Genomic DNA, 21,938 nt, shown 5'->3' with positions numbered 1-21,938 from the left:
TATATTATTGTAAAAGATTGTATTGAAAGGGGATATTAATTAAACCAGTTTCTTGTTCTCTGGGTTGTCAATGGTAAAGCGAGCCTTTCGTGGGTATATAGATTGCCCGAGATATTGGCACCACAAAGAATAGGGAGTAGATAACAAAGTGATCATTTGTTCTCCCCTCCCCAGGGACCGTACAGAAGGTGGGCCATGGTAGCTTTTGACCTCCCCAGTTGTTTTGGGGGCTCTTTATATTGGCCTGGTCAACAGAGCTGGGTCGGTTTTCTTAATCTCGCCTCGCTGCTCTTCTCTTTGTAAAAACTTCGAACCCTGGCCAGCCCGGCTTGTCGTATGAACACGTCGAAATTTTTACGACGAGAAGAATGGCGAGATCTCTGTAACCAAGCTAGCCCAGTTGACCAGGCTCATATGAAGAGGTCCCCTGATGGTTGACTCACTTATATCAAGCAAGTTGGGTCCACAATAACGACCAACCGTGTTACATAGTTTATGGAAAGACCAGAGAGACTCTTTCAAATCATATATAATCTCAACAAATTAAGCAGAGTTGTTGTTCCTTCTGTGTGGTGAACTAAGGAGCAATAAATGTTTTTCAAAGTTGTTGAAGGACGGTGGTAACAGTTGAATGACATTAAGATCCAGGAACTGTCTGAACCCGACAACATGTTAAATGGAATGAGTCATTGGCAATTACTATCTTCCTAAAGCTTCTCCAGAATCCAGCAACCATTGCAGTTAGGAAGAGACCGTTTACTGTTGCTTCTTTTTCAGTAAACATAACCTGGAATGAATTCCCATGATAGAGACCTGGGTTAGAGACTGTTGTCCCCACCCTTCGGGGGCGGGAGGGGGCAGGGGGGGGGCTCCCCTATAATAGTGACCGGGGTGCTCGTTTTATCTTCTAGGTGTTAACGTACGTGTTGAAGAACGGTAATAGTTCGAATTAGCGCGTCCATTCCGATAAGCGCCCCTTACGAATAAGCGCCCCCCTTCGAATTCGTTTCTATTAATAAGCGCCTCTATTCCAATAATCGCCTCCATTCTAATAAGCGTCCCTATGCTAATATTATAATATTACAGCGCCGTCAGAATACGTATCAACCGAGCTTTATCTTCCTTAACTGCTCAGATACGTAATGCCGCATTACGTAAACAGTGATCTTCGTCTGAGTTTCTCAACTATTATTTCCATGCGACTGCATAATTCTATCAAACGTTAACAGTAGATTTACCGTATACTTTTTACAGTTTCTGCTATCGTTCCTTTAATTTGATAAATACCGTATTAAAGTTTTGTTTTGAACATTCGGTTGTTTCTCAAAATAGAAATAAGCGCTCCGTCCCGAATAAGCGCCCTCCTCTAAGGTACCAAGAGTAAATAAGCGCCCCGGGCGCTAAATCGAATCATTACGGTACTGATGACCGCTACAGTTATCAGCAGTAGTGTACATAGGAGCCGCACATTCAGGATGTGACTTTATTTATCTTTTTTTTCAATTTTGATTTGAACTTAGCCACTTAAATAGGATGCTGATTTATGACAATGCTTTCAAAAATCTTTGCAGGTAATCAAAGGGTTTTCTTTAACGCTTTTTTTGGTTTTGCTTCTTTGTTTTCTTTTTTGTTTTGTTTTTGTTGTGAAAAAGTCCCGGTGTAAGTTAAGGGGTTCTTTTAGAATTGTCGCCTCTATTATAGGAAAATGAAATAGGGCTTAACCTACAAAACGAGTTGCTGGTGCTTCATAGGGGTTCTTTCGAAAATTTCCGACAAGCAACCCCGTCTCTTCGTAACAAAAGGAAAAGCATTTTTTAATTTTTTTACCCTTTAAAAACAGGATAAACCCATCAGTGCAAATTGTAGTGTTTGCAAAGGGGTCCAGTAAAGCTTAAAAAGTAAACATAAATCTTAAAACCTACGCATACATCAGTGAAAGGTACATATAAAAATCACATCTAAAAATTATCTATGAAAACTACAAATAAAAAAGTACGTTGACCCTTTTCCGAAATAAAACTCTGGAATTCATATTTCTTACCTCTAATGGCAAGCTATCTTAAATTGAAGCACCTTACAAAGAAAACCTTTTACGGCCAAACTCCAGTTTCATTTTTGGTAGTTCAACTGAGGAAAGTCTGTTCGTGGTGTTGAAGTTGTGAGTTTTCCTCGTGAAAGGCGTACATACATTTATGTAGCCAGTCAAAAACACAGAAACAAACGTTTCTATTCTTTCACATTGGAGTCTTCCCGGTCGTGAACCTCTAAAGCATCTTTTGGAAGTCACATTCCCCTTGTTAGTTTACTGTGCAGTTAAATGCTTAAAGAATAATAGCTGGTTGTAACAGTCGTTAGGTTGTCGGATGGCGATAAACAATGCACGAAAGGGACCGAATTACTCGATTGTTCTTCGGAAAATTATCGGATCAATAACCTCGATACGTAGCATACTATAATCGACACTCTTCGGTTTAAAGGGTGGAAAAAAGGCTCGATTTTCCGCCATGGACACCGTTCTGTAGGAATATGATAAACGATCAATAACAAAAACAAACATTCAGGTTATTTTGTCCTTTGAAATTTATGGCCAACCAAAAATCTTGTGGTAGGCCCGCCATCTCGGCCCAATCACATCTCTACAGCGCGGACGGACGGGCTGTGGGGGGTGGGGGTGTCAGCCCTCCCCCCACTTTTTCACAGTAAAAAATAAATGAGTAAAGCAAAGGATAATATTATACCACTTGTGACGAATGTTATGCAGTTCGACTTCGCGTTGTTAAAGGCAAACTCCGTGTTGGATGTATGTGGACGATATCTCTACAGCGTTTTGGCCATACAACCGTTACCTGCGAACAAGAGATTATCTCTTGTTGCGAATGTGCACGTGCATCTGAATGACTTCAGAGTTTTCCAAGGCCTCTGTTTTGCGCTATCTCCTTTAAACAATAAGGATCAGTTTTTAACTGTCTCCTGACTGTCGACAGCGTTTTCGCTGAAGACGATGTTTGGCGTCTGTCGGAAACCGATGAAATGTGCGTTTTCACGATATAGAAAACGCATTAGTGAGGACAGGACCCGAGACTTAAAAACAAACATATCGTCCCACGAAACACAGACTATTACAGGCCAATATGCTCTAAATGCATTGACTACAGCGTTTTCAGCACCAAAAAGTTGCTGCAATTGTGAATTTCTTGAATGATTGTACACCGTTTACACCGCGTTAGTTGAATCTCGTTGAAGGAAAATGGTTGGATTCCTGGCTTATCACAAGGTGTTACAGTGGAGTAAATTTCTTTTGCCGAAAGTCGGATTGGATATTGAATTTAAAGGCTCGATGATAAAATTTAACACCTGTACAGTGAAAAGATTGCTTTTGAAGCACTGGAAGTTTGTGATTGTTGCATGCCTCGCTTACTATTTTAAATGCATTATTCTGTCACTCAGAAGACTTAGGCCCCATTTATATGGTCTCGAGTATGTCCCCGAGATAACCCTCCCCACGAGGCAACTTTGTCGAGCGTTTATATGTGAAAACGGTTTCCCTACAGGCCGAGTCAAACTTGACTCTGCATCATTACATAACCCTTAATTAACAATCAAATGCGCAAATGTCCCTCTTTCTTTGAGTTTCCCTCGGTCATTCGATCACAGTGGGATTTGCCGAGTTAATTTTCACTTCTCTGAAACAAATTTTTGCTTTTTTAACACTTAATCTAGGCATTTAGTGACACTCGCCACGTCCAGGGTTGTCCCGGTTAGGAGCGCCAGAGTGTTTATATGTAGAAAAGTTGTCTCGCCTGCCAGAGATACTCTATAACTGCCGAGGCGAGACAACTCGCCCACCCGAATTGTCTCGCCCCCCACCTTACCTTCGCCCCCCTGAGACGGGTTTGCGATCGTCATGTGAACGGCTGGTTGAATTTTAAGTGAAAACCAGGATTTCATCACAGGGAACCACGCTCTGGTAAGCGCGTGGATTCTCTTATCCCCCAACCAAGGTTTTCTTGTGAAGGGGACGAAGACAAGGTCAACAGGTTGAAGTCACAACCCAATGGTGCAACCATCTGAACTGAAGCAGATGTTAAGTACACGGGTAGCATGATCTTACCACTTATTCTAAGACCCTGGTTTGTGGTCCGGTCTGGGTGTTGAACCCACGACATTCCGCCACGCAGTTTGACGCTCTTACGAAGTGAGCTAACGATAAAACAAAAAATCAAAAAGCTTAAGATATCAAAAAACTACAAGGAGGTTGATGGGGTAACTGTGCAGACTCGTTGGTATCGACGATTGCTTGTCGAAAAATGGGTAAGATCAAATTGTCTACAGAGCTTCTTTTGTACTCCCTTTCATCAAAAAAGACAAGACGATATGTATATATTTTTTGTTTATTTATGTATCCTACAGCGGATAAGCAATGCAAAAAAGAATCTGAGTATCCTTTATTTTAATCTACAGCTAATCAATTTTAACCTTAATCTTTACTCTGCCAATATTATATATTTCCTTTCAAGTGACAATCTATGTGTATTTCTTAGTGCCATTTTTTGATCAACTCATCACACAAAAAAAATCATCTCAGTGGAAAAGCTTCTTAGAATATAACGTTTTTTTATTGAATTTTATGCCTTTTTATAATCCCAGCAACTGAGGCTTGTCACAATAAGCAAGCAAGCAAGCAAGCTGACTGAATTCATTCTAAATGCTTATCAATATATAATTGTCTTCGTCAAAATATAAACTACCCGTGACATTTGTAAAAGTAGCAATACTTTTAAATAAATCAACTTGACACAGTATTCACAGTATAACGTGAAACTGGCATTTTAAAGCCTTCTTTTCTCCTAAACTTTATGAAAATACTTTATGGATTTATCGGTTGATTAATTGACGGGTTACTTCATTAACAATAATTAATAAATTGTACAATTGTACAATTCGTATAAATAATAAATTGGTATAAATTTAACTTAATCTTTAGTTTATTTAATTTTTGTTTGAAACGTATACTGGGAAAAAAAATCCCAGTCCCAAATTGTGGGTATCGACTGGAACCGCATCGTGCGGCTACACAGCCACGTCCTGACGTACTGACGACTCCAGTAGCTCAGTGGTTAGAGCATTCGACTAGATCACGGAGGGTCGTGGGTTCAAATCCCATCTGGGACTCGGATTTTTTTCCGAGTATACGTTTCTGCCAGAATTTTCACTTAATATCATGTTGTCGTTGCTTCTCCGTTAATATCGATTTTTTGTTTTTTTTTATGCTTGTTTTTTTTTTCCTTTTGTTTGGTATGTGTTTCCTTTTTGTGAATCCGTAAGCTGTAATATGAGTTTTTTTTTTCTTTTGGGGGTGGGGGAAGGGAGTGTCTTTATGCTTACGTATGGGCTCCTGCTGAGTTTGAATCTATCCTTTATAGGCCCTGTTTACAAGGAAGAAGCGTTATCCTAGCAGTAGGGTCAAAGATAGCTTGGGTTTAAAAGCAAAAGGTTACCCTACCACCTGGGACTAGGCTTTGGTAGATTGTGCTCGAAAAAAAAGTTTATTATGCTTTTAGCAGTGCTCATATTTTTTAGAAATTATGCCAAAATTATGCTACTTTCTGAAAATTATGCTCTCTGTCACCGAAGTTATGCTACTTGGATTTTAAGGAAAATAAAGATCGCCAGTAGCTTAACTCTATCAATTTTGACTTTAATGAACATTCAGACAGTCCACCTTCCAGTCTTACAGTCTTCAGCATGGCAAATACGCATGTGCGCACCTCGAAAAGCCAAATGATATCCAAATCAACCATTTCTGGGTTCTGAATCCGGGTCAGAAAGTTACTTGTATATACTTGTTTTAGACGCCATCCAGGCAAAGCCCTCAGTTTAGTATAAAGACAACTATGCATGTTGTTAATCTCTCTGTTATCGGTTATTGTACTGAAGCATTACACAAGCCTGTAAATAGTCCACGAGAGCATGCTCTTGTGAATCATTGAACGATGAGTTAAGAATAGAGAATACTCGTTCAGCGGCTGCAGACGAGGGCTGCACCAGCAGAACCTTCATAACTGCAGAAGACCAATGGGGTAGGTTATCAGATTGTTGCCTCCACCACTTCACTTTATCTTCTTCGCATGCCATTATGACGTCTTGTGCGGCGGCAAGATAGTTGGGCATTTCCGTAACGAGGTCATTAATTACATCGTTACTGTCCAAGAACGGAAACTGCCGTAGAGCCTCCACATTTGCTGGTGTCGGCCGCAGCCACTGCACAGTTACCGGACACATTATTCGTGCAGCCTTGAATGTGCTCAACGTGTCGTGCAATTCCACATTAAATTTACGCAAAAACCACTCAATTGCAGGCTGGACACTCTTTTTGGCCTCCTGTTCCAATGCTGCAACATTCTGTGCGGGATCAGCGTCGACTATAGCTACAGCTACGGCATGGACATTGGGTAAATGTACATTCTGACATGCATTGCAAACTCCTTGTAATGTCTCAAAGCATGACAAAACAAGAGGGCCATCGCCCTCTAAAACGTAAGTGGCCTTAACAAATACTTCGCCAACATCAATGAGTGCTGCTAGTTCAAGCTTGAGACTGATCACCTTATTCAGATCTGCGAAGAAATCAGCCAACTGACGCGAGGTCTGAGGAGCAACCTTCTCTCTAACCATGTCATCTATAAATCGTTGTACATCACCAAATTGTTCCATAAGCTGTTTGTACACTTCCCATCGGGACCACCAGCGAGTTTCGGAGTAACTTTTCGGCTTACGTCCAGTCAGTTCCTTCCACATTAGTCCCGCTTTGTGGCTTTGCGAAAATAAGCGGATCCACAGATTGCCAAACTCTGTCAGATTGGGGATAACAAAATGATTACCGACATTGTCCAGAGTGTGAGAGAAGCAAACAACATTGAATGTCTTAGGGAATATAAACTGGATGCGATTTAACGCAGCTTGGTTTACGCTGGCCCCATCTCTCATTGCAGCTATCAGAGATTCTCCTCTCACACCGTACTCGATACTTAAACACTCGTTGAGCACTTGAGCAAGCTGGTCACCATTCACTGCCTTGGCACAAATATCGATTCTGATCAGTCGTTGAACGATATTCCAATCATCATCGACAAAACGGACCAGGATCACGATCGCTTCACCCTGTCTCGTGCTGCCATCATAAATGACAGATACGTCCCTTGTTGATACTCCTTGGCGAATTTCTGCTTTAATTCTCTCAATCTCCTGCTTGTATATTATCGTTACGTAATCCATCATGTTCGAACTGTGACTCAGCCGATAGCCTTGCCTTTCAAGAAGCGTTCGAAGTTTGTCCATCTTACGTATGGGTATTCCAGCCTTAAGAAACTCCTCTACCACCTGTAAACGGTATGCTCTCTCCTCGACTGGCAAGGTGCTATCCTTGTTGTGTTTTTCTTTACGAAGTGCTTCTTCGATCGTTTGATCTCGCTTTTTTGTCACTTTTAACTTCTCTTTGCCTGCGGCATGTTTTTTGGAAGTAAAGTGGTTTTTGAGAATGCTCTTTTTAGAGCTCAATATCTCCTTACACCCATTGCAAAACAGTTTTCCACCTCGAAGACACAAATTTTCCTCTGGAAATTCTTCGATTCGATCACGAAGACTCATGTTCTTTGGATCTGAGTTACCTCTTTCCTTGTACTTTCCAGTATTACTTTTAGGAACACGTTCTCTAGAGATTGAAGCTCTCGGTACGGCACTGGGAGTGCTGGAAGTGCTGGGAGTGGAATCAGTGGATGTACTCGAGGACGACGCCATCTTTGATCTAAGGCCTGAGGGGCCGAGCCGCCGAGCCATAAGCGTGGTGGCCTGAGGAGAGTCTCAGCCTCTCAGATATGTACGGGGTGACCTAGCTAGAGTCTTCCAGACCTCGATATTTTCCAATAACAATACAGAAGTAAAGTACAAACTGAATTATTCTAGAACTATGATGGGTTTTTTTTTTGTTTTCAAGGCATAAAAGCTCGGATTATGCTAGCAGTGCTAAACTGAAATAAAAGCTTTAAATTATGCCCGTTTTTCTAAATTATGCTAAAAATTATGCTAGCACAATCTACCAAAGCCTACCTGGGACAACTTAATCGCAAACAAAATGGCCGACGAGGGAGTAGCTCTGCTTGGTAAGTCGTTTCTCCTGTCTGAACTGCTGTTTACCAGTGTTACCGAATGCTGTTATGTTACTCATTATTGCCAGACAACAACAACAACGAGTTGCAATGTCAAATGCAGCCCTGGTTCAGCCCAGTTGTTTGGCTTGAGCAGGGTAGGGGAGTTATCCCTAGAAGAGCGTTTACAAGGCAGCTAAGGTAACCCTAAGGTTCAGCAAGAGTTACCTTCGACACTCTCGAAAATGGCCAACAATTTGAAAATGACACCATGTTATTCATTCAACTGAGAGTTAGTTGGTCTTCAACCAACATTTTACACTGAGACCAGCCTCTGTCTCCTCTGTCTCTTTTGTCTCGTTTGTCTTTCGTAGTCTAGCTGATCATCTTATAGCACTGTTGTAGTCCGCAGATTACTCAGCATTACTGGGTCGGTGAGAAGTCTTGTGCTCTAATTAACAATCAGAAAATTAAGACCGCAGATACTCTTAAACTTTTAGGGGTAACTATTGACTCCAAACTGAATTTTTCGGAACACGTTAGCTCAGCCTGCATAAAGGCAAGTCAGAGAATCGGCGTACTAATGCGAATAAGGAATTTAATCCCCACTAAGGCAAAACTTCAGTTATACAAGTCAGCTGTACTACCTTACCTTACTTATTGTCACCTAGTGTGGCACTTCTGCAGAGCTAGCGATGCACGTAAACTTGAACGACTACAGAAAAGGGGCTTGAGTGCCGTTTACAAGGACAAGCATGCTAGCTATACTCAGCTACTGGAGAGAGCCAAGTTGCCAACTCTAGCGAACAGGCGTTTACAAGACATCTGTATTCTCATGTATAAAGTTAAACATAGACTATGTCCTAATAGCATCTGTAACATTTTTAACGAGCATATTTCTGCATACAACCTGAGACAATCAGATTTTTCTACTTCTAGATACAACACTGTTACTTATGGGAAGCACTCTCTGCGTTATGTAGGACCCAAATTATGGGGCAAACTGTCTATGGCTGACAGATCAGCCAAGACACTGCAGGCTTTTACGAACTATATTCGCAAAAGGGATATGTCTCGCTTAATGGACACCGGCTGTAAGGGCTGCATCCTATGCTGCATATCATGCCCTTCAAGTCATTTTTTTTTATTGTATTAATATTAGTATTAGTATAGTTTTTTAGCAGTGTCCCCTAATTAGTATGGTGTTTTTATTTCCAGGCTATAAGGTTTTTGACACTTTAATAGAGTTCTCACTCACTCACTCACTCACTCACTCACTCACTCACTCACTCACTCACTCACTCACTCACTCACTCACTCACTCACTCACTCACGCTGAACGTGTCACAAGCAACTGTAGAATGTCGTTTCTCCCGATTTCTTTTAGTTTCTCAGAAAATTGCCGCAGAGTAAGCTCTGGATATTTTGTTTGTAACTGAGTCATCAGCATCTTAGATGGACTCCCGCCTTCAACACCGAGCTGATCTCGCAAAGAGCTGCGTACTTCGAGAGGAATTTTCTTGAACTTAGAAGCTAACCGTTCGTAGTCGCGTCTGAACCACAATCTTCCATTATCAATCTTTAAGCATATCTCGTCAAACACGTCCAAACGGCTGCTCTCTAGCTCCGCCAGGGTAATATCACCTGTGAGATGCAAAGATAATAATAACAACTTCGGACGCCTTTTTAAAAGAACTATTAGGAATCTGGTCAGAAGTTAACTTTGAACCTGAAATAACATCGAGAAATCACTTTCTGGATCAACAACTTTGGCGTAACTCCCTAATAAAGATAGCCAACAAGACAGTTTCTTTTAAAAAAAAAATGGTTTACATAGGGAATAACTCAGGTGAAACATCTTTTAGGACCGGAAAACACCTTTCTTTCGATAAATGATTTCCGCTGTAAGTATGAAACAGACCCTAGCCCTCTCAGCTTATACGGATTAATATCGGCTGTAAAGTCTCTTCGGACTGATTCTAATCATGTTTCAAGATTTACAGAACACTAATTACGAATATGAGCCACTTACAACAAGAATTTTACAAGTCCAAAAAGCAACTGCATCAGTATATAAAAAAACTGATTAGTAGAGTTTAACCCCTGAGTCAAGTCAAAAGAAGTGGCTAGAGGATTGTAGCCTGCCAATAAATGACAACATAAATTGGACTGCTGCCTAGCTTTTCGCTAAAAAATGCACCAAGAGCACTAAGCTGATAGAGTTTCAGTTTAAATTCTTGCATAGACGTGTACCAACCAATGACTTGTTATTTAGAATCGGTCTACAGGGTGATGAAAATTGCAGTTTTTGTCACACCTCTCCTAAGTCATTAATTCATCCTTTTTGGTCATGCCGCCAAACATTGGAACTTTTGGAATAAAGTTACTGAATGGCTGAAAAACTTAAATTTACATTCTAGAGATTGTACTCTGACAAATATTACTGCTTTGGGTCTGAGGCCAGATATCTCTCAATTTGGGCTTCTTATCACCTACTGTTTTCTCTTAGCACGATAGCACATATGGCTCGCTAAAACAAAAGAAGATCATCCAAATCTTACGCATTTCAAATGCACACTAAAATCACAATATGAAATAGAAATAAAAAGTGGAGACACAAAGAAATGGAAACCTCTTGCAGGATACATGAGGATTTAATAAATATTTTAGATTATATTCTCTGTACCTATCTGTATTTATCTCTTACCCATTAATCTATCTCTAATCTCCTGTCAGGTGTACAGCTAATTTTATCTGAAATGTGCCACATGCCTTTGGTCTGTTTTTGATGTTCCTATCGTGCAACCTAAAGCTGTAATGATAATTATCTATTTTTCTCCTTTATTTTTCTTTGCCCCTGGTCGTTACTGTATTTCTTAGTACAGTGGAATCCCAATTTTTCGAACCCTCAATTTTTCTAACCTCCCGTTAACTCGAACCAAAAGTCGTTTCCCCTCCTCATTCGAACACTGTAATTTTACCCCCGATTTCTTGAACTGTCCGATTTTTCGAACTAATTTTCGTTTCTCTTGGAGGTTCGAGAAAACGGGATTCCACTGTAGTGTACAGTAAGTCGTGTAGATTTTGTAATTTAAGTAGTGTAAATGCTTAGAGCAATATGATGTAAATAGTAGTGATGTAAGTAGTCCAAAGAGTGTACTGTTCGTAATTGTATTATAAGTATTGTTTCCCTTGTGTTATTGCAAATAAAGTTATTGTTTCCCTTGAAAAAAGAGGTATATCTTTCCCCACACACAAGAAAGTTAACAGAAATTCTAACTGTTTGACCACTTTTATTTCCTAGAAACAACACGCAGTTGTATCCCAGTTTTTAGCAACGAGTACAACATTAATTTCTTAGCAATTGTCAAAATATTCTCTTTTTTAATCCAAGGACAAGGTTGGATTCCAGCCAACCTCCATATATTCTCCTGTGCTCGGCTTTACACTCTTCACTGAAATGTATGAATAAGAAAACTAAAAACAGTAAAGTGTATATGATTCGTTGCAGTTGAGCGATTGTTTTTTGTTGTTGTTGTTGTTTTTCTTTTTGCTTGACCTCTTATATGATTACTCCCCAAAAGAACCGTAACAAAAACTCACTGGAAAATAGCATTATTTTGATTGCTTTAGCGAACAGACACAAACCTGCTCGCATATTTTTTGCTGTTGTATATTTGATAACGGTATTTATTAAACGAATATTTTCTCTGATAAATCTGTCACTAATGAAGCCGGTTTGGTCGTTGGAGATACGTAGGGGGGAAAAGTTTTAATGCGAGGCTTGCTATAGTCGCAATTCAAAAGCGTTGAAGGTCGCCAGTTTTTTATTGAATCCTGTTTTGGTATGAGCTTAATACGGCCCCTCCTTTACATTGTGATACGAGCTGAGAGCTTTCCTATCTCGAAGGAATAATTATAAGAGTTAAACAACATTTCCGCCACATTCATTCGCCGACACTAATGACACGAGGCAGCCCAAAGGGCCTCTGTGTACCGCTATAAGCAGGCTGTTCATCTCTCGTCCGGTCATTTTTAACTTAGAAAAGTTGTAGTGGTGGGACGATTTCACTCCATCACTTCTTCACTCCTTAGTGGGTCACTTCCTGTTAGACATTTGGAACCCCGGGGTGAATTCCCATATGAGAAGATTACGGATGCTCGTGGGAAAATTTGAATTTAACTCCTAAAGAAGACTAATGCGGGCGTTACTCGAGCTTCATTAGACCCTAAAAGATACCAGTTAAAACGGAATAGGTTCAGTTACTAGCCACTGTTCAAGAAAGGATCCCGTGCGCACTTGTAGGCGACTCGTGTACTCGAGAGATCAGCGGAAAACAAAAGAGAGCGTTTCTTTTATTATTATTATTTCTCCGAGTGCAGCCTAAAGTATACTTTGACAGCTAAGAATGGTGACGTTTCGTCATCAACACCTTAAGTGAGACCAGAATCCTTGATTTGTACCCGAGACGACGAGCATCCTTGATCTTTTCATATAGGAGTCCCCCCGGGTTCCGTACATCGCGCTGTCCAAGGCCGTTTTACAGTCGATTGCACCGTGTCAAGTTAGTTATTCTTTGAATTTCTGACGCAAGTACTAAATATATTACCGCAGAAATGATCTACATTGAATAGATTTTCGCACGAACGTTTTTATGTATAGAAGCTAATTATATCAATAGCCCATTTCCCAAAGGTGTCCACTTATACAGGTTTAACCGTACTCGATTGCCGCAAAAACTACAAAAACTACAAAGGAATATATCACGAGAACTTTTCTAATGGCCTCTGCGACCAACTGGCGATGGAAAGAGCCTCATTTACCAGCTGCTCCAGAAAGTGTTATCACAGTATTGGCTTAATAAGAACGAAACAAGAAAGACGCATTCAGTGCTGGTTGTCAGTCCGCTGGAGTTAATACGAAAGCAACAAGTAAAGAGACGAAATACAAATAGTGTGAAATAAGCTTTACTTGAAGATATGACATGTGAAAAAATCAATAAAATAAATCACTTTATTTAAGTGTCGAAGTGGTTAGCGCTGCTGTACTAATTGTGGACACTGAAATAAGCAAAAAAATATTGTAAATTAACAGAAACTTCTTAAAAATCCAAACTGGTGGGAGGCTGACCAGTTGGCTATTTACAAAGCGAAGAGGAGTTGAATCTGGGGCTGCCAATCACAAATCCATCTAGTGGCAGAGAGGAGGATTTGAACCCGGGATCTCCGGATTACAAATCCAGCACCCTAACCACTAGGCCACGCCGCCTACAAGATGAAGATCTCAAATCTGACGTGGAGATTGAAATAGTTTTTGGAAACGCCGAACAGTGACTGTCAGAGAAGTGGAGAGAATCTTTGAAATCTGGAAGCTTCTAGGCGGCAGAGTTTTTGATAGTTGATGAAGTGCACACTGTAGAAATATGGTACGAATTTCACCCTTGCGTTTACGATATAAATGCCTTCTTTAATTAATTTAAGCTTAATGATCTGTGATGCATGCAAAGTAAACATGACAGCCAGAAATGTTTGTGATCGGTTAATACGTACAATGACGCTTGTTACGTTATGAGGCGGTGGAGCAATAAAGACCCTTGTGTCAGGCTTTTCTTTGCCGGGTGCTTCATCCTCCTACCCCGCGAGTAAGAAAAGCCTGATACTTAGGCTGCTTCAAAGATGAGTCCTGACATGGCGAAATGATTTGAACAAAGTTAGTTGATAAATACACAAGACTGGGAGAGTTACTAATATCGCCTTGGAAAGGAAAGGAAAAAATAAAAGAAAAAAAAATAGAAGTTATTACAACACAGGATATTTGTATTTGGTAACCCATCCAAGTAGGAACCCCGCCGAACAGGGCTTAACTTCGTTGAGCGGACGAGACGTGGTGCTAACCTTGTGGTATTATGACTCTCCGTTGTATATTTTTTTTCAGTATTTTTAAGATCTCTCAAAAGGTAACAAAGAAAGAAAAAAAATCACTGATATCGCCTGGGAAAGTAAAGAACGAAAAACAATAGGAGTGAAAATGACAATTCGGTTACACTTGCTTTGCTGATTGGGAAGCCGTACTTTGTTTGTATTTCGGACGAGGATCACCACTGAATAACTTCATGAATGTTTTTAACTGTGTTGCATCTCCTCGTGTATTCTCTTACCGTTACCAGTGGGCTTTTTAAAGCCTCAAGTCAGTGGCATAAAAATTGTCACTGTTTATAGACGATCCATCTTCCAAGTTGAGTGGCTCATAGCCACTTTGATTTCTCCAGTAGGTATAATCGAATCTTCGTTTCAAGTAAAGGGAGTGTAGGACTTCTATCTAAATCTCGAAGGGTGTCTCAAAAACTAAGACCTAAGATCTAAGACTCCCTCCTAATCCTTAAACCTAAGACCCTCTCCGAATTTCAAAAACTAACATTTGGTTTGCTTTTTAAAATGAGAACTTAAATGAACAACAGGTTTAACTTTTTCGAGCCCCTTTTAAAAATACCATCACTTTAGATAGAAGACCAGAGGGTCCCAGAGAAATACAGCGAAATACACAGGGGAAATGAAGGAGAAAACCGGAGAATTCGGACACCTTGTTTGATCGTGTTCAATAAAATTAAAAGTCGACAAACATTTGACCAAACACTGTAAAACATTCGTTTGGACGGTAATCACTGTTTGATACCGTCTGGTCACTCAGTATAACATCAACATGTTTGGTCAACAAACGGTGTTTGATTTTGTTTGATTCCTGGGGGGGGACTTCCACGTAGAAAGGACGGGGGTGCTCGTCGTACCTTTTAGGGATTAAAAAGGCAGTTCTGGTACCTCGAAGGATGTTAAAACTCAAAAGGTCCACTGCAGGAGCTTTTGTTGTACCTGTTAGGGTGTTTGGCCAAACAAAAATATATGAAAAAGAAGCGACTTTTTAAAACACTTAGCTATAAAAAAACTGCGAAAAAACTTTTCTTAAAAACATTTAAGAAATTTTTAACACGGTTAAAAAGTACACGACGTTTCAACGTTCTCGGACGCCATCATCAAGTAAAAAAAAACAGTATGAATATTCTATAAATAAAAGAAAAGTGGTTCATTAAAAAGAAAAATAGTTCATTGAAAAGAAAAGTAACATAAAAATATGCTACAAGCTAAACAAAGAGTTTAGCACTGATGGAGTCACTCTGAGTGTTAAAGCTAAGCCTCAGTTCTTTGATGAATAGCATTTCGTACACGAGGCAGTCAAATCAGTTTCCCGTGGCACTTCTTGAGAACACGAAATTGGCCCTCATTAAGAAGATTTTTGTCACCGTGCACTTCTAAAAGGTGTTTCCCGATAGCCGAATGCTTGTGTTCGGCAATGCGTTGATGAAGGTGTCGGGCTTTGTAACCAACATAATATGATAGGAGATAATGTGTTGTTTTAGAATTTGTACCTCTCAGGGGAGAAAACAATTTCAAGCCACACCCACAAGGTAAGATCTTGGTACCTCTAACGGGATAAACGAGAAGCGGGTAGCGTATTATTATACAAAGGAATTCCTTCCTTCCTTTTGATGGGTTCTTCTGATGAGTTCTTTGGAAAATTTGCCGGGTCACTTTTATATGCAGGGAGCCCGATCAAGTGATACACTGGGTGCTCGAGGAATTTTTTTCGTGTTCTCTTGGATCTTGGAAAAAGATTCCTGTGGCAAAAACAAACAAAACAGTAGTTTAGTTTATGCTGGTTAGGTTGCGTGGCAGTTGTAATAGCCTGGGACACTGTTCGCAGGCTTGACAGTTGTACAAGAGAAGTAAGAGACGAACAAAAAGCTCAGTGGGAGATACCTAATGGTTAGCGGGGGGAGAGGGAGCTGAGTTGGAGCGCGGAAGGGACCAACCAAAATCTTGGCGACAATCTGCGATTTGAACAGGAAACTACTGCTGGTTTATCAGTTTCTCTGGTTTCTCAATGGCAAAGAAGTATTCACTTAATACATGTAATTAACACTCTCAGTCACGCATCTTTCAAGTTTAATTCTTTGTTTTCGAGTGATCAAGAAAGAGAGAATATAGACAGGTCTAGTTTTCTGTCAGTCTCTTATTGAGGACCTGACTGAATTTGAGTTGAATTTGAGCTGAATCATATTTGGAAAATTTCCTAAACGCTAATATTAGGTTGCTTGTTATTTCGGTCTGTTTATTACTAATCGGTTAAAACCGTGCGTAGAAATGTCAATACTGGAATAAACCTGTTGAAGTTGTTGATCTTCGGTAGGTCTGGACAAAAGTCATCATTATCGAGTTGAGGCATACAGTGGCACCCCGCTATAACGAACCCCGCTATAACGAAGACCCCGTTATAACGAACAACATTTGAAAGCCCGGCAGAATTACAGTAAAATATGTGGAAACGAACCCCGCTGAAACGAAATTCCCGCCATAACAAATAGATTTTGACAGTCCCAACGCACAATTTACCCCGCGATAACGAATGTTTTGTCCGATATTGATGATTTGCCACAGGTGTTACTGTTACTAAATTGAAAGTGTTCTTGAAATTTATGTCCTGATTGTCAGCGCGTTACACTTACAGTTTACAGTATCAAATGAAAAAAAGTAATGATTTCTACGTGTAGTATTGAATTTTTGGTAATTTTAAATTACCTCGCTGTAACGAACATTTCTTTCGGTACCGTGGCACTTCGTTATAGCGGGGATTAAATAGGATTAAAATCACAATAATATTAGAGTGTTGAATATTTGTATAAAGGACGGATCATTAGAAAAGTGATGGTTTCGGGGTTAGGGAGTGAGAAAAAAAAACCAAAAAATTAGAGCAAGGGAAAATGGCAGAAAAAAATTCTTGCAAAGAGAAACCCAAAGAAAATAAATTCATGCAGAAGAAGGGTCGCATTTTGGTATCAAACCAGTCTAATTATAACTCAGCCAAGTTGTTTAAAATATTAACAAATTTTCCAGTGTTCTGTCACTGGATTCCATTTATATAAAACCATTGTGTTTGTTTTGAGTCTCATACTTTTGTCAACTCTTCTATCTCAACTAATCACAACTCATACATTTTGATTATTTCTCAAATTTAAATAAGTCAGTCTTCTTTTTGGACTGACATTTTGGAGCGGAGGGCACTACCGACCCGAGGGGCTGTCCGACAGCCGGAAATACGTCTGCGTTCGCAGGCTACGAATCCGCTCAAGTTACCGCAAAAATCCACAATCCATGCGCTTTTAAGGCCAACTCCGTCGATCCGAAAACCTATTCACCCCTCTTATTAAACCTTTGTACTAAATTTGGGGGGCAAACTACAAAGAGCTTAACAACTTTCCCGGCTTGAGCTGTCTTCTTAGACTTCTCCACATCAGGTGGCTAGATAAAATTCTAGACACGGAGGTCCTGTAACGGACCAGCATCCTGTGCACACAACCTCTTACAGAAAGCACAGGCGAAATGGGCTGGCCATGTTGTCTGAATGCCAGACAGCCGACTGCTCGAACGGCTGCTGTATGGAGAACTGTGTTAGAGCTAGCGTTCAGTTGCAAAGAATCCCTCAAAGGCCTTGGCGCAGGCATCAACGTCAACGCTTTGGAGTGCTTTCTCTGGACCGTCCCACCAAGCGAAAATCATCGCATAGAGGCCCAGAGCAAATGCGCCACACGCAGGCCAATATGGTAGAAAGCAGATTAAAAAAAAATTCGTGCAAAGGGTTGCAGTTGGAAAAAGAATCTTGCACAGTCAAAAGGCAAAAAAAAAACAAAAAAAACAAAAAAAAAAAATCATGCGAGGTTTTCCGATAGTCTGTCCGTAAAAGGATATATTCGGTACAAAAAAAAACCTATTACTTTTCCCCTTCAGTGAATTTTTTTTTCTCGTGGTCAGCCGTGAGTCGTGATTTGAATAGGCCTTGGCGGATTGTGCTAGCGTAATTTTTGGCATAATTGGAGCAAAAAAGCAGACATTTTTAAACGAGCACTGCCACGGCATAATTAGCAAATTTTAGCACTTTTTGGAGCATAAATTCATAAATTTAGTAAATATGGTGTATTTTCTACAGAAATAAATTAAATTTAGGTAGTATGTTCTTGCAATGTGTGTCGTTGAAGGCATTTTAAAAACGGTTCAGAGATGCGAGCATTTGGACAGCTGATGGCCGAGCCAAGACAAACTGCCATAAAATACAAATAAATTTGCAACAACAGTTTATTTGAAAAACATCATAATTTGGTGTCGTTATTGCGCATTTGCGGGCCTCTATGTGCAGAATCTACGTCCTTTTGTGAGCATAATTTGGGAAATCAGGAGCATAATTTGGGAATTCTGGCATAATTTTGGTATAATTTGGCAAATTTTCGATCATTGCTAGTAGCATGATATGCCACTTTTAGGAGCACAATCGGCCAAGGCCTAGATTTGAACCACTTTGGTCCACTTCGTTCACTTCCTCCACTTCCTCCTCATCCTCTCCCTTCCTTCTCCCTTTCCCGCTCCACACCCTTTCTCACCTGGTTATGATTGGCTCATTTGAGAAGCCAAAGATCTTGAGGTATTTAGGGAGTTGTTTGGGGCTGTCTCGAAAGAGAAAGTACTTCTACACAGTTACATCGAAAGGAATCGGTTCTTTTCTGTTGTTGCAGTCCAAGGTAAGAAGTTTAATGTACAGATGCTCAATTAACGTGAATTGTTTTCAGCCAGCTTTTAGTTTAAGCTTGTTTACGCCTGGTGCGTGTAAATGAGCAATTTAAGCTGAATTCTTGTAGTGAGATCAAGTTCGGCTTGAATTCCTTGAAACAGAAACTTTGAAGTGAAGTTTGTCACCTTATTTATGGCATAAAAGCAGTGAAACAGCGAGCGGTACTTATAAAGCACAAGTGGAAGTTAAGTTAACTAAAAGGTAGCTTGTTAAATTAAAGTTGAAGCTGTAAAGATTTTGAACGGAGTTGGACGAACGCAGAGCGATCGCTCCATGGAATTGAAGATACGCTAAGGCGTTTGTATTGAAAATGTCCTCAAAATTTAATCATTCTATTCAATAACAGCTTCTTGCAGGCTGTGTTAATATTAATACTGATATTCTTGCTAATTTTATATCGTTGAGCCAAAATATGACAGCTAATAAACTCAAATTGCTTAGCCTAATTGTTATGTGATTTCTATCAGATTCCTCCCGTATGTAAAATTACTGGAAGCTTCGTGAATTGATTGTAATTTTTGTTTTCATGTGTTTTCAGATACTTATCAGAAGTAAGAAAGCATCCAAACCATTGTAAGTATCACTGTATACAAATGGAGAAAATGTCAGCAGAGGAGCTAAGGAAGGAGATTTATACAAACGAGGATGGAGAAAGCTGTTTACGTCTGAGTCGTAAAGGGTTGTCAAAAGTTCCTGAAGCTGTGTCTGACCAGACTGAATTGGAGGAACTTGACTTGTCAGTTAATTATCTGAAAGAATTACCAACAAGTATTAAAAAGCTGAAAAATCTGAAAAGGCTGAGATTACACTGGAACCACTTGAGAGAACTTCCTCACAGTATTTGTGAGTTGAGTAACCTGACCTGGCTTATTGTGAGTAACAACCAGTTGTCTGTTCTACCTTCAAACATAAAACATCTCAAGAATCTCCGGTATCTGGACTTGAGTGGTAACCAGTTGACTACATTGCCTGATGAGATTGGTGAACTGAAGAAGCTGGTAGGGCTGTATGTGAGTAACAACAAGCTGACAGTTTTATCATCACACATAAAACATCTCAGGAAACTCCTGCAACTGGAGTTGAGAGATAACCAGTTGACTACATTGCCTGATGAGATTGGTGAACTGAAGAAGCTGGTAAGATTGTCTGTGGCTGGTAATCCTCTAACATTGGAAGGAATGAGAAAGGTTGTGAAGCTACAGAATACGATGAAGTTTGACAGAGATGTTACAGGTAAAGATATGAAACGCTCATTATTTGTATTTGATTTTATGTCTTGTGAATGAAATAAATATTGGAACACGTAGTTTAATTAACTTAGAAATTCCAAAATTAGAAATGTGCTGCTGACCTTTTAGTGTATCTTTTAGAAGAAGTATATTTAATATATCTGTGAAGCTTATTTAGATTGTTATTGTGGAAAGTTTAACTTCAACTGCATGATATAGGCATCCTCGTTACTGTTCGTGAGTAGCAAAACATTCTTAAAATAATTGTGAAGGAGTAGTGTACTTATTTCGAAGTTTTGTTTGACACTGACTCTATTTAAACGTTAAAACAACGTGTAACTTATACAAAGATGTTTCGACCGTTTGTCAGTTAAGGAGTATAGTGTATGAAATAAATACTGGAACATGTAGTTTAACTTAGAAATTACGAATGTGTTGCTGGCCATTTAGTGTATCTTTTAGCCTGAGAAGAATTATATTAAATAAATGTAGCTTATTTAAGATTGTTATTGTTGCAAGTGTAATTCTAACTGCATGATTTATGTAGGCATTCTTGTTTCTGTTCGTGAGTTTTGAAACAATTTGAAAATATTGTCAAGGAGTGTAAAAATTTCTTGATGTTGTGGAAATTGAATTTGGTAATAATACTACCCAAGCACTTCTTTCTTCATGCTTGGTGATCAATATTTGTTTCAATCGTTTTGGGTGAAACTGAAGGTCAACCCTAAACAAAAGAGCTTCTTATATTTAATGCTTTCACTGTAAAGAGTGTAGAAAATTCAAATTGTAGTTAATATTTTCACTATGAACTGTACAGAGTGTAGAAAAATTCAAATTGGCAGAAAATGGAAATACTTTTACTGTATAAATTTTATAGTTTCTCCAAGTTTTTAAAATTTGAACTTTCAACTTGGTAGTGCAGCTCATTCGTGAGTGCAACTTTTGGTTGTGTCCTGGTGTACCGGTTAACGAAAATTGCGTGACCAAGGTCGACTAAAAGATACACCGGTCAACCAAAAGATAACGCGACAACTAGATGGCTTAATTTAATTTCCAAAAAAATAATTTTTTCGGAATAGCAAGTTGGGGAATTTTTATTATGTTCATGGGCCAGTTGGGTCACTTAGGCCATCTGAGGTTGTTAGGCCAGCTGGGATATAGATTTCTGCGCCGACTGGGCCAGCTGGGTCATTTGGACTAGTTGGGTCATTTGGGGCAAGTAGGTCATTTGGGTCAGCTGGGTCATTTGGGCCGGTTGGGTCATTTGGGACAACTGGATCATTTGGGCCAGCTGGGTCATTTGGGCCAGTTGGGTCATTTGCGGCAGGTAGCTGGGTAATTATTTGGGCCATTCGAGACTTGTTAGTTGCATCCGAGAAAGCCCTGGACACTCCTCGCCCCAAGCCTCGTTTAAAGGTAAAAGAAATTCCAAGATGGCGGAGTGATTCCATAGCACTTGGCGATGAAAATCACTCAAGAATTGTTAAGCTGTGTGCAGCAAAATGTGAAAATCTATGAAGATCGTTTACTTCAGGGGGAAAAGGTGGATGGACCTGTAATTGTTGAGCCAGGGCAGCATTTGAACCCAGACTTTAGCAGTGCCCCTAACATTGGCGATTATTTGCATCCCAGAGTCATCATTTGGGACCCGTTAGAACAGCATCATTGTTTCAAGAACGGATTCACTTGTCCTCATTATGACCACAGCCATCTGACGAGTATACTTACTCCTTGTAAGTGGAAAGATGGAAAGAGTGACCGAGATATGCCACGACAAATTTATTGCGTAAATGGTCCTATGTTATTGGTAAGCCGCGTGTATCGATGCACTCAAGGACACGAAATCGCCGGTCATGACCCCAGACTACTAGAGAACATACCACCAGGTGATAT

General features: G+C 39.9%; 2 protein-coding genes across 6 annotated transcripts in view; one reads left to right on the top strand and one right to left on the bottom strand.

Annotated features, from left to right (window-relative positions):
• The window catches only part of LOC145496102 (uncharacterized), a 492,363-nt gene that overhangs the window by 88,267 nt on the left and 382,158 nt on the right, over window positions 1-21,938 (top strand). The window contains exons 1-2 of one of the 5 annotated variants that reach the window (XM_081475732.1): window positions 18,522-18,766; window positions 19,355-20,049. The exons of 2 other annotated variants lie outside the window; for them this stretch is intronic. In XM_081475732.1, coding sequence (XP_081331858.1) covers window positions 19,410-20,049 — 640 coding nt within the window. In that variant the 5' untranslated portion in view covers window positions 18,522-18,766; window positions 19,355-19,409. Of the gene's footprint in view, window positions 1-18,521; window positions 18,767-19,354; window positions 20,050-21,938 lie in introns of those variants that run through there. 2 more of the 5 variants (XM_081475730.1, XM_081475733.1) reach the window with 2 other exon arrangements.
• On the bottom strand, window positions 5,514-8,046 carry LOC145496114 (uncharacterized). Its single transcript, XM_081475748.1, has one exon. It carries the CDS (start codon window positions 7,834-7,836, stop codon window positions 5,917-5,919), a length of 1,920 nt encoding a protein of 639 aa, XP_081331874.1. The 5' UTR covers window positions 7,837-8,046; the 3' UTR covers window positions 5,514-5,916.

This window comes from Orbicella franksi, chromosome 8, assembly GCF_964199315.1.
Source record: "Orbicella franksi chromosome 8, jaOrbFran1.1, whole genome shotgun sequence".
In the NCBI taxonomy this organism is placed as follows: Eukaryota; Metazoa; Cnidaria; class Anthozoa; order Scleractinia; family Merulinidae; genus Orbicella; species Orbicella franksi.
This window is presented reverse-complemented; position numbering and strand designations above follow the sequence as displayed.

Bases quoted from the DNA above. Each gene is read 5' to 3' on its own strand.
- LOC145496114 (XM_081475748.1), bottom strand. From the start codon at position 7,836: ATGGCTCGGCGGCTCGGCCCCTCAGGCCTTAGATCAAAGATGGCGTCG.